This window comes from Benincasa hispida, chromosome 12 (assembly GCF_027475165.1).
Source record: "Benincasa hispida cultivar pf3 chromosome 12, pf3_genome.v1.1, whole genome shotgun sequence".
In the NCBI taxonomy this organism is placed as follows: Eukaryota; Viridiplantae; Streptophyta; class Magnoliopsida; order Cucurbitales; family Cucurbitaceae; genus Benincasa; species Benincasa hispida.
In genome coordinates, this window is record NC_143489.1 from 83,980,490 (window position 1) to 83,994,420 (window position 13,931).

The following is a 13,931-nucleotide window of genomic DNA, read 5'->3' on the forward strand; positions in this document are numbered from 1 at the left end:
ATTGCTACCAGGCTCTCTACCTTAAACTTCCATTGGCATTTTGTACTGAACTCATTTATAAGAATGGAATTTCTTTCTCTATATCTATTCATTCTCTGTGATTCACGCATGGGTAGCTAAATCAGTTGAATGGGTTGAGAAGCATTTAGCTAACACAACTAGGGAATCTTCATTATTTGCGATTATCTTGTTTATGTATGCTTCATATGTTCATTAGAGATACTTAGGAGGGTAGTCTAAGGACAGGATCTAGACTTGGGAAGGTCAGGTTAGAATCTAGGTTTGGAAGAACCAAATTAGAACACATAAAGAAGAGCTAGGCGCTTAGGAATGAGCACTATTTGTTATTAATGCATCGCATGCATCAGCGATAAGATATGATTGTATGTGGTCACCTTGCTTTCATGCATTTTGCATCAACGCATAGGACAAAAGTAGAGACTTTGGGATAAGCTCTATGGACATTTTGCATTCAACACATGCGCCCTAGACTTAGGAGCATCGCATTTACATTGGAAAATGACTTGCTGTGCATGGTTGTAGCATGATCGCATAGTTTGACGCATTCCCGAGTAACACTAGCTAAAAATCTTCTCAACCCGTTCATCGCATACTCATTGTATCTATCAACGCAACTATCTTTCTCAAATATGCCACCTTTATTTACTTCTTTTTCATCAACGCAACAACATACCCAACACTTTATTTATTTACTTGGTTACCATAAAGTTTTTATAAACATTACCAACGCAACTATTTTCACAAGTCCTTGTGTTCGACCCTGGACTTACCAGGAAACTCAGGGGAATTTACACTTGAATTCCGCTGAGGAAACTTGAGTGCACAACGCAATTCCATCAACGCATATCATCCATATTTCCATTCAATAAAACAACGCATCAGCTACACACACTTGTGCCTAAATCTAGGATGTATGCGATGTATATGCGAAGTGTCGAGAGGCCTTATTCCTAAATGTATATTCTTGCTCATGTGCTCTCACACATAAACAAGTGACCGCATACCGCCATCATATCCTACTTCTTGGATGCATGTAATATCCTCTCCGTAGGGTGCATACGCTGTGTAATAGCAAACGAAGCTTATTCCTAAGTTCCTCATTCTTGCTTATGCGATCCAATCCGCTCTCTTGAGTCTTAGATTTAGATTTTAGACTACTCTTCCAAGTATGCCTAAATGATGAATGATGCGCTCATAAGACAAGGTAACCGCATAAGCCTGGCTGATGCAAGATTATTCTTATCTCTAGTGAACACTGGCTTACATTGCTTAATGTGACCAACCACTTACCCTCCCAGGCAGTTGGTTGTTGCTGACTTTATTCACAGACAAGCATTGCGTCTGCCTATAGATAGGCATTGCTACAGTTTCACACTAAGCAAATATGATTTTCTCACACACTTGCACAACGTATATCTTCTGGTGGTTTGCTACATGCTTCATATCTCTAATCCGCATGACTAAGTATGCAATACTCTAACAGACTCACTAAGTGATGCAATGAAGATTAAGGATACTAAGTAAATGAAGATGGAGATGGAATCGAAGGAAATATAGAAATGCAGTGAACACACAATATATTAATTTCTTAATCCAAAATGTAATACAATACAATATAGAAAAAGAAGAGAAAATGAAAGGACCAGCTGGAAGCAATGTCTTGCTTCTAACAGATGTGTGTCAAGGCTGCCGGTGGTGCCATGGATGGGTGGTGGAGCTGACTCTCTCGAGATCTAACTCCATCGAAGGCTCCGATCGTCAGTCGGAATGGATGAAGAAGATGAAGAACTCCCAAGCTTTCTTCTCATGCGTTAGTCTGGATCACAAGGATTGACTCGAAGGTAGAAACCTAGATGGAAACCTTGGATCCCCTTAAATTCTTCTCATCGGCTTTTATTTATAGAGCTTGATCGCCGACAACATTAATGGACCTGCTCTGATTTTGACACTCGCGACGCGTTTGTCCTTTTCTGAATTTTCTACTACTAACGGCATGGTAGGTGAAATGTCAACATCATCTTTTGATTTTCCTGAGAGATGCGTTGATGCTTCAATTCCACCAACCTTGTGGTAATCCTGCTATTATGGTTATCATCGTGTAGCCGCAATCTTGAAATGACTGCATTCGCTTGGTTACTGCAACTTCTACATGATGACCGCAATCGCTTGACGATCACAACTCCTATGCAATGGATGCATGCAGTTGATTTCCGCAATACCCATGCGTTGAACGTATGCGTTCGCGTTTGCGATGGAGAATTTCTCCACATGCGATCATCTATGCGACAGCCCGGCTTCCGCGTCTGCGTTTCATTCCTGTGTTAGCTACAAAGATAGACAATTGAATGCATAATAACGCGTAATAGTGGGTTTGCTGAGATTCTTAATGCTGAACGACCCAAACTCATTTTCTCATGAATTCTAACATAATTGTCGCTCTACTTAACAGCCCTCATAATTCTAAATAAAAGGCCTAAGGTGACGTGCATTTCTGCATGCCATCACACCTCCAAACTTAGAATCATGCTTATCCTCAAGCATGCGTTATACTCAAGAAATTCTAACTCACCATCAGGCTTTCCTTTGCGATGACCAGCCTCTCAGAATATAATTACTCATACCGCTGACCATGGCCGCAACGTTCTCCACCACTTGGGTTGCGTCTTCAAAAAGATCTTTTCTAAGTTTAAATCTGGCAAGCCTTTGCTAAAAAACTTTTTATTCATTCACCGCAACTTTGCGTTTAGCTTTTGAGAATTCGTTCGTTTAAAACACTTCAAAAATTTGCGATGACTTATTCGAATACGGCGTCGAACCTGGTTACACTCTTCGTTTTGGCTTACCCCTATATGTGTCATGCGGGCATCCAACTTTGATTGCGTTCCATATTCAACTCAACTCTTGTCTTACTTGATTTGGCTTGCGCCGGACAGAGGAGTTGCACTTATGCGTTGATCTTAGCGACTTACCTTCATTTTGGCTTGCTCCCACGTGTGTCATGCGGACATCCAAGTATGGGTAAATGCCCTTCACAACTTAACTCTTATCAAAATGGGTTTCCCCATTGCGTTGACAGTGGAGTTGTTGTTCTCAAAATATTTTTTTTCTTTTTTTGTTTTTTTTATTGATAAATTATCACAATGTAATGAACGCAATTCTCCGAGACCGCTGCCACCCCCAAACTTAGAGGTTGGCAGCATTACCTAGGAGAGAATTCACGTCAAGGTGGAGATTTGTTGAAATGCCTTGAATCTGTTTGTTAGTGCTTCGAACAACCAAGTCAAGGTGGAGATTCTCTATCTCTACGTTTCGGGTTCTTTAATTGTCATTTTCGTAACAAACTGGTATCAGAGCCTTGTTAGGGTTTTTTCAAAATTCCACATTTTTTCGACAATTGAAGATGTTTGGCGTGAACGTAAAGATCGACAAATTTACTAGGAGGAACAATTTTGGTCTATGGCAGATCAAGATGCGATCCCTGCTAAAGAGCAGGGGCTGTGGGCACCGCTAACGAGTAAGTCAAAGAAGGTTGTCGTGGATGACGGGAGACTCTTGAAGAGAAGGCTCATTCGACGATCATGCTATGTTTGGCTGATGACATCATCATCGAGGTCGCAGATGAAGAAACTGCCGCTGGTCTTTGGTTTAAGTTGGAAAGTCTTTACATGATGAAATCTTTAACCAAGAAGTTGTTTATAAAGAAATGTCTGTATCATCTACGTATGCAGGAAGGTACATCTCTAGGAGACCATCTTGATCAATTAAATAAAATTTTATTAGATTTACATAATGTAGAGGTCAAGGTTGACGATGAGGATACTGCCCTAATTCTGTTGACATCTTTGTCGCCATTGTATGAGACTTTCATTGACTTGTATATTGGAGGGAAAGAAACTCTGACCTTAGAAGATACAAAGTCCACATTGCTTATGTGAGAGGACCTTCAGAATGCAGAAAGTTCAGTTACAGAAAATTAGGCATCTGGATTAGTTGCTATAGAGAGCAAGGGACATAGGAATTCTTGTAAGCAGAAGTCGAACCATAATAAAAGGTCTTCGAAGTCAAAGGGTTCTAGGTCAGATAATATTTGTAACTACTGTAAAGAAAAGGGGCATTGGAAACTGAATGTCCTAAGATAAAAAGGAATCAAGAAAAGAAGTAAAAGAGTGACAAAAGGGAAGCATCCATCTCTGTTGCACAAGTTGAGATTGATTAAGGAGATCTAGCTTTAGTTGTGAATGAACATTCACATTCTGATGATGTGTGGGTCCTTGATTATGGGGCATCTTATCATATGTACCCAAATAGCGAGTGGTTCTCAACCTATCAGCAAATAGATGGAGGGAATGTTAGCATGGCTAATGGTGTTGTGTGCAAGATAGTTGGAATCGGCTCAGTCAAGATACGAACACATAATGGTGCCTTCTACACTTTAAAAGAGGTTAGGCATGTTCCACTAATGAAGAAGAGTTTGATATCCTTTAGTGTAGTCGATGGCAAGGGTTTTAGTTTTGAAGGTAAAGGTGGAGCAATGTATGTCTATAAGGGTTTTGAGGTAGATCTGAAAGGCATAAAGCGTGGAACACTGTATTTTCTATTAGGTTCCACGATAATAGGTTATGTTGTTGTTGCATCATCGGTCGTTCACAAGGATGATATGACTAAGTTATGGCATATGAGACTTGGTCATATGAGTGAAAATGGGATGCAAATTCTATAAAAAAGAGATCTTCTTTGTGGGCACAAGGTGCAGGATTTTAAATTTGTGAACATTGTGTATTTGGGAAGCTTCATCGCAGCAAGTTTCCAAAAGGTGTTCATCGTACAAAATGGACACTTGATTATATTCATTCAGACTGTTGGGGACCTTCCAAAGTTGAATTTATTGGAGGCAGTAGGTATTTTTTTGTCTATAATTGATGATTACTTAAGAATGACTTGGGTTTTTATGATGAAACATAAAAGTGAAGCCTTTAAGAATTTCAAGCAGTGGAAGATATTGATTGAAAATCAAACTGGGAAGAAGATCAAAAGGCTACAAACTGATAATGGTATAGAATTCTGTGGATCTGAATTTAATGATTCTGTAAAGCTGAGGGGATTGTTCGCCATCACACTGTTAGGAATACTCCACAACAAAATGGGGTTGCAGAACGTATGTATCAGACGTTGTTTGAGAAAGCAAGATGCATGCTCTCTAATGCAAGGTTGGCTAGAAGGTTTTGGGTAGAAGCAGTAAATACATCATGTTATCTGATCAATCGTGGACTTCACATAACTATTGATTGTAAAACACCTTACGAAGTGTGGTCTGGTAAGCCTGCAGATTATTCTTTATTAAAAGTTTTTGGTTGTACTATCTACTATCCTGTTAATGAGGATAAATTAGAACGAGAGCTAAAAAGGGTATATTTGTGGGTTTTGGGGATGGAGTTAAGGGATATAGAGTCTGGTCACCTTTTGAGAATAGAGTCATACTTAGTAGGATTGTGATATTTGATGAAAATTCCATGCTTAACTCAACTGTAAAGCCTTTTGTGATGTGAGAGAAAGTAGTAGTGTTGATAAACAGGTGGAGATGCAATTCACTTCAGTTGTGAATGAATTACAACATCAAGGTGGAGAAGATCAATACGTTACTACAGAAACTGATGTGCAACCAGAAATTAATGTGCCTAGAATGTCAGAAGTTGCTTTACCTGAGAATTCTAGATCGCGAGTAGATCAACCGAGCATAGCTTGTGATAGAGCTAGAAGTGTTGGTGTTGGACCTCCTGTGAGGTATGGTTTTGAAAATATTGTTACTTTTGCATTACAGGTTTCTGAAGAGGTGGATTCTCATGAGCCATCCACCTATAGAGAAGCTATGTCATGTGGTGAGTCTGCTCAATGGCTTGCTACTATGGGGGATTAGATGGAATCTCTTAACAAAAATTAAACTTGAGAATTAGTTAAATGACCTAAGGAGAGAAAAATTGTCACTTGTAAATGGATCTTCAAGAAAAAGGAGGGAATATCACCTTCAGAGGGCATTAAATATAAAGCTCGAGTTGTTGCTAGAGGATTCATACAAAAGGAAGGAGTTGATTATAATGAGATCTTCTCATCAGTAGTCAAACATACTTCTATTAGAGTGTTACTTACTATAGTAGCACATCAGAATTTTGAACTTGAACAACTAGATGTGAAGACATACTTCTATTAGGAAGAGATTTATATGACCCAACCAGATGGGTTCCAGTGTCCAGGTAAAGAAGATTATGTTTGCAAGTTGAAGAAATCTTTGTATGGGTTAAAGCAGTCTCCAAGGCAGTGGTACAAATGATTTAACAATTATATGATTGGACTTGGCTATAACAGAAGTCCGTATGATTGTTATGTATATCACAACAAAGCTGATGATGGTTCGATGATTTATCTAATTTTATATGTAGATGATATGCTTATAGCTGCAAAGTCCATGTCTGATATTCTAAAATTGAAAAATTTTCTCAATGCTGAGTTTGATATGAAGGATTTGGGTGCTGCTTATAAAATTCTGGGTATGGAGATTTATAGGGACAGAGATAAGAATAAGCTCTTCTTGTCGCAGAAAGGATATATTCAGAAAATATTATCCAGGTTTGGTATGTCATCAACCTGGCCTATAAATACTCCTAGTGCTATAAATGCTCGTTTGTCATCTGTGCTTTCACCACAGTCTGAAGCTAAGAAGGAGTACATGTCTTGAGTTCCTTTGCTAGTGCAGTGGGAAGTTTGATGTATGGTATGGTCTGTACTAGGCCTGATCTTGCCCATGCTATTAGTGTTGTCAGCAAGTTCATGGATCAACCTGGGAAGAAGCATTGACAAGTCGTTAAAAGGATTTTTCGTTACCTTAGAGGTACATCTGATGTTGGTCTTGTTTATGGGAATTGCACAGTGTGTTTGGTGACTGGTTATTCTGATTCTGACTATGCTGGAGATATTGACAGTAGGAGGTCTATGACTGGCTATGTGTTCACTCTGGTTGGTTCTGTTGTTAGTTGGAAGGCCAACCTTACAACATATAGTTACTTTGTCTACTACTGAAGCAGAGTACATGGCCTTGACAGAAGCTGCTAAAGAGGGAATATGGCTTAGGGGGTTAGTTGGTGATCTTGGTTTGCATCATGACCAAGCTATTGTAAATTGTGATAGTTTGAGTGCAATATGCCTAGCCAAGGATCAAGTTCATCATGAGAGAACTAAGCACATAGATGTAAGATATCACTTCTTAAGAGGTGAGCAGAGAGTTAAAGTGATGAAAATTGGTACTGCTGATATGTTCACCAAACCGATTTTACAAGGCAAGTTCCAACATTGTTTGGACTTGTTGAATGTTTTGAATTATTAGTGGTCCCGTTTGTGGGACACTTTGTGGCATGAGGGAGAAGTTTGGGTACGTCTGGCGATATTGATTTATGTTGCATTTGGTACATCTGTTATTTGGGAGAGAATTCAAGTCAAGGTGGAGATTTCTTGAAATGCCTTGAATCTTTTTGTTGATGCTTCGAACAACCAAGTATATTGTAATTATTTACGATTTTGACCATAGGATTTAGAGTAATGCGCTATATAAACTCTCTAACCCTAGAGGTGCCATTTTTTTGATGTAATTTCTGAAAACATTATCTCTAATAATATTGTTCTCCCTCTGCCCGTGGACGTAGCTAACACACTGCTAGTGAACCATGTATATCTGTGTATCGATCTTCTTTATCTCTACATTCCTTTTTGTGTTCTTTAATTGTCGTTTTCGTAATATTTAGCAAATATATAATTCATGTTTCTCACTTAGTATTACATTACAACCCATCATGCAAGACACTCTCTAATCAGTGGAGCCTATCAGAGTGACAAGAAAAATACAATGATTCTAAGCATGCGAGGCTTAATGTAGACAAGCAAAGAACTTAAGCATGCATGAAAAGTAAGATTTTTTTTTTTTTTTTAAAAAAGCACTAAAAGTCATGATTATTCATATAAAACATCATGTCATACAAATTAAAATCACAAGAGAGCATGTCATAGACTAGTCATCATAACGAACCACATAACATGAGCAAACATGCATATAAATTAAACAAACAACATAACCCGAGCTTAGATGCTCAAAGGTTCAAGCCAGAACACAGACATACCCCACCCCCAACTTAAAATCTAACATTTTTCTCGATGTGGTAAAGAATAGAAAACAAAGGACAAAGTGAAAAGGGAAACATAAAACTTCCCTGTAATTTGGCACATTGGCTGGTGGTGATATCTGGCTCATAAAAAATATAATTTTCTCTATCTTCTCAAGGACAACTAAAACCTAAACATCAAGAAACATAGGACAAATTGAACTCAACAAAAATAAAAATAAGAAATCTAAACTAAGAAAGCAATAAAAGTGTAAATTCTAGTTGACTCCAGGTAGCGCAATTTTTTAAGGTTGTTATGCTCGACCCCGCTCAGCTTTCTCATCCAAATCCATAAAAACCATCGAGTCTCCTATTGGTTTTTATGTCCTAAAACTCATGGTTTGTAAACAATGAACATATTCTATTTTGCAATAAAGTTGTTATTGAGGTTCATTCTGTAAGATGTTATTGAATATGTGATTTGCACTTAAAAAACCCTAAATCTAATAAGCTAAGAACCCTTGGCTATTACATGAACTTGAATTATATGTGGGGGCATAAAAGTGGATCAAGTTCGAGTAAATAGCCAAAATGGTCTATAGTATAAGGATTAGGCTGGGTAGTTTATCTTGGGGACACTATAATGGGGTCTACTTTGTATTTGATACAAACGATGTGATTTTGAATTTTTCATGTAGATACATGTGAATGGAGGCATCCTATATAATGAGTTTGCATAAGACCGAATTGCGAAATAGTCACTTTTACTTTATAACGCTGTTTACTATTAAGACTGACTATTTTAATATGATGACCTAGGTAATTCGACCTTAATCCTGAGCTAACTATGAACTCCTATTTATTCAGAATTATTATTTAATCTACATAGGTGAGAGTGGCCCGAGTTCGCCGACTAAATAAACCCTCCATTTTAAGAATAAAATCGGGTAAATAGCTAGGGACATAGTCCTACAAGATGGAATTCCCTCTTACCCGATTCGAGGAATAGTAGATAGGTTGTTCTCTTAAGTGTTGACTTCGGGTCTTGAATAAGGGACCCCACCCTCTCATTGGCCCGAGAGGGACTTGGTTTGATGGTTGGACCATAAACCAATTGTTCATTAGAGGATCAGTGAGACTTAAGGAACAAAATGTAATTACAAGGGTAAAATTATAATTTTGACCTAGCTGTAATTACGAACAACCTGTGAAGGGTCGACTTACAAATTATGGTTATATCAAATAAATAGAAATATATCTACAGTGAGTAGAGTGCAGCTACTGAGCTATAGTAGAGTGTCTCGGTAGTTAATGAATATTGGTTAGCTAGGTTAAAGAGTTTAGCCAGTTAATCTTGAATAGTTGGAGCTCATGATTTGTAGATCCATTAGGTCCCCTACTAGCTCATATCAGACTAAACCTTAGAACAGTGTGATGAGTGAATTTGAATTGTTCAAATTCGGCTTAGGAAATAACTGTTATTTATATTCGATATATTTAACATATTATTGTTTAATTATGAATTGAACAATTTAAAGAATTGAAAAATATTTAAATGTAATTTAAATATTGCACATATGAATAGGGCTTCATGATCAGGATTGGTGTTAATTATGAATTTAATATTTAATATTAAATTAATATTTATTAATTAAATTGTTTAATTAATGATTTAATATTAATTTTGAATAATTTAATATTTGATATTAAATCAAATATTAATTAAATTGTTTAATTAACTACTCAAAATTAATTTTATTTGAAATTAATTATTTGAATTAATTTTATAAAAATTTATTTAAAATTTGAATTTTTGAAATTCAAAAAATTAAGTAAAAATGTGTTAGTGGAATTATCCAAACTTTTGCTACTTAACACATCAAATCCCACTATTTTAGTGCAAAAATTGGTGCAATTTTTGCTATAAATTGGAGATGATTTCACTGTTGCATGTTCTCTTCTTTAAAGAAAAGGTGTTTTTGTTTGTGAGAGAAAATTTTTAGAAGATTCTAATCCGTTCTAGAAGATTCTAAAACACCTTTTCTTACAACTTGTGCAATTTTTATAAATTCCTTCAAAATTCATCACAAATTGGATCCCACAATCCGTTTTAAGGCTGGAGAATAGTTGGGAATTCTAGCGGTGGTCTATGAAGTGTTCATGATAAAAAAACAAGTAGTGGACAATTTCAATTTTGAGCTACATAAAGGTTTGCACTCAAAATTCTGTTTTTACAGTCTTGTTCAAGCACATTTAATCCTTAAATCAATGAAACTAGAGTGCTTAAGATCCTAATTCTTCCGCTTGCGTGTTGCTAACTCCATCAATTGGTATCAGAGCATATTTTAAGCACTTAATTTCATGAAATGAATGTTAATGGTTGCTAAAGTTGGATATATTACAGTTTTGGCATCAAATTAAGCTTCAATCTGTTGTAATTATTACAATTGCCCGGTTGTTTATGGGATTTAATGTGTGAAGAAGAGCATGTATTTGCCCGACTATAATTTGAAGAGATTTAGAGTAAAACTCAGTTGGAACCAAAACAGGGGGCTGGGACCTGAGGCGCAGTGTATCAACGCTCCATCATAGTATTGCAACGCTGCTCATGTTTTTTTTTTTTTTTTTTTTTTTTAGAAACGCACGGTGAAGGAAGAACAGTCCAGTTGGACCGGTTCGACCCCGTTCAGCCCTTTTCCACCTAGTTTAGCCCCATTCCAGCTAGTTCAACACTATTTGAAGCCTTTGGGGTCTGGTTCAAGTAGTTTTCCATTGTTTCAGGCTGGTTTGGAGTGTTCGAAAGTGGTCCAAGGCTGTTTTTGAATTATTATTGTAATAATTTAGTTGTTTGATAGTTTAGGATGCCAAAATCGGTCCACTTTAATGTGTTTAATTAATTATGCATTATGAATTTACGTTTTAATTAACTTGAGTTTGTTTGTGCATAAAATATTCCCTATAGGTTTAAAATCCCACCATAAGATAAGCATGTTTCATGCATTGAAAGTATGTTATAAGTGTTATAATATATAGTATACATGTATAGTATTTGATGAGAATTAATATAAGTTTGATATATGTTATAGTTTTTGTCTAAGTTATAAGTATTATAAAATGAATTAGACTTTTAAAATCTATAACAAAGATTAGTTGTATGCTCACATAAGGTCGACAACAACAACCTATTTTAATAGTTAAAACAGGTTGATAACTTGTAAAACTAAGGCTACAAGATAATTCACTCGACAAGATCCTGTCTAAGGCTGGAGGTACTTAAGTTGACGGTTTATGGAATACCTACTACCTAGGGATCGAGTTCGTATTTGAGTTATGTTCAACTCGGTTTTATGAGCATGCGTGAGTGATGTGCGGTGTTAAAAGGAGTTTATCATATAGACATCGTAGGTTAAATCCAATATAAAAGTTATACTCGGATACACACCTAGATTTAGGTTGTATTTAATTAGCCAGAATATACCTTAGTAAAAATACATCCAAACCGTCTAGAGTACTACAGTGGGAGAAAAATGTTATATATGATATATTACTTTTAGCTTTCACATCCCTAAGAGTTCACACCATGAGATCCATACTCGACTTCATGTCACTCTGGGTGCAGTCTCCATTCGAAAAGTGTTTTCATGGGTCAACAACAAGGTAAATAGGGGAAGTTTTTCATAGTAAGTGGGAGAAGGAAGTGTATCAACACATCCTACGATCTCCTCCATTAGGTTGCACTTTGAAATTCTTATTCTATGCCTGTATGCCATCTTAGAGCGTCCACCCATTCAGAGAGTCGTGACATGAGGGTCGGAACAACACAAACTTCAGAAATATATAGGGCTCTTAGGTTTGTTCTCAGCATTGTCTTCCATTTGGTAGCTTGTTGGGACCGATCTTTGGGATCTGAAAATAGAAGGTTACACTTACAAGAATTACTAAGTGTTAGTAAGGTCTTGACCAAACAAGCGATAACTAAACGCTATAGGGATAAGAGTTATTCAAGTATTAGTATTTAGTCAAGAATGTTTTGATTGAGGGAAGGAGTGATTGACAGCCCCTCGGTAGCGGTTATTCTGACTCACTAAAGTATCGTTGCAAATTAATAATGAGTTATATGGGTACATTATTACTTCTTCTAAAACTCGATTGTTAATTGAAATTCACTAATAGAAATTATTTATATTTTCAGCAAGACTAGCTCGTTAGTTTAACTACTCACTTTTGAAAAATTAAGCGGAGACAACTATGCAGAGGATTATCCTCCAAATCTTTATTCATCAACAAACCAAAATGTTAAAAAATTCTATGATAGATGGATTAGGTCATATGATAAGGCCTGAGTCTATATCTTTGCAAGTATATCTGATGTTCTAGCTAAGAAACACAAAAGCATGGTCATTGTTAAGGTGACCGTGGATTTGTTGCTGGCAATGTTTGGACAACCGTCCTCATCTATTAGGCACAATGCTCTTAAACATGTTTATAACTCCTGCATGAAGGAAAGAACCTCTATTAGAGAACATGTTCCGGATATGATGGTCTGCTTAAACATAGTGGAGGTAAATGATGCTATCATAGATGAGAAAAGTCAGGTTAGTTTCATCATGGAATCTTTTTCGAAGCGTTTCCTACAGTTTCGCACAAAATGCAATGATGAACACAAAATGCAATGATGAACAAGATCGAGTTCAATCTGACTACTCTCTTAAACGAGCTCTAGACATACCAGTCTCTTATGAAGGTTGTGGGTAAAGAAGGGGAAGTAAATGTTACTACCTCAAAGAAGTTCCAAAAGGGATCGTCCTTAGGAACAATTTCTTTTGGCATGTGTCTAAGTCAAAGAATAAAAGTATTCAAATGAAAAGTAAGAGAAAAGGGAAAGGTAAGACTCATGCAACTCATAAAAGCAAGGTAAAAGCTGCAGATAAAGGAAATTGTTTCCACTGCAATGAAGATGGGCACTGGATAAGAAACTGCCCCAAAGTACCTTGTTGAGAAGAATGCCAAGAAAACAAAATAAGGTAAATATGATTTACTCGTTGTTGAAATATGTTTAGTGAAAAATGATAACTCCACCTAGATACTAGATTCGGGGGCCACTAAACATATTTGTATTTCTTTCCAGGAAACTAGTTCCAGGCAGTAGCTTAAAGAAGGCGAGATAACTCTTAAAGTTGGAACGGGAGAGGTCGTCTTAGCTCAAGCAGTGGGAGACTTAAAGTTAGCTTTTGGAGATAGATTCATTTTACTAGAAAATGTACTTTTAGTTCTAAATATGAGAAGGAATCTAGTATCAATCTCTTGTTTGTTAGAACAAATGTACAAAGTATCTTTTGAAGTTAATGATGTGTTTGTTAGCTTAAGAGATGTACAAATTTGTTTCGCAAAACTTGAAGACAACTTAATTTTGTTAAGACCAACTAAGACAAAAGCTATTTTAAATACTGAAATGTTTAAAATAGCTGAAAATCAAAATAAGAGGCAAAAGATTTCTGCTAATACCTATCTTTGGCACTTGAGACTTGGCCACATTAATCTCAATAGGATTGAAAAATTGGTCAAGAGTGGACTCTTAAATCAGTTAGAAGACAACTATTTACCTCCATATTGATGGGATATACAAGCATGCAAGGGAAGCAAAAAGAATCAATAAACACTCTAATTATATTTAATTTGAATTCTAAAAGTATGCTTAAACATAAATTTAAGAAAGGGTTTTTTAACAACATACTTTTGATGAATTCTTCCACTTCCAAGCTACTA

General features: G+C 36.5%; 1 protein-coding gene across 1 annotated transcript; it reads left to right on the plus strand.

The window, feature by feature from the left end:
* Positions 1–4,375: 4,375 nt before the first annotated feature.
* On the plus strand, positions 4,376–5,935 carry LOC120067667 (uncharacterized). The gene is made up of 3 exons (XM_090308455.1): positions 4,376–4,706; positions 5,114–5,427; positions 5,594–5,935. Exons 1-3 carry the CDS (start codon positions 4,376–4,378, stop codon positions 5,933–5,935), a joined length of 987 nt encoding a protein of 328 aa, XP_090164581.1.
* The last annotated feature ends 7,996 nt before the right edge of the window (positions 5,936–13,931 follow it).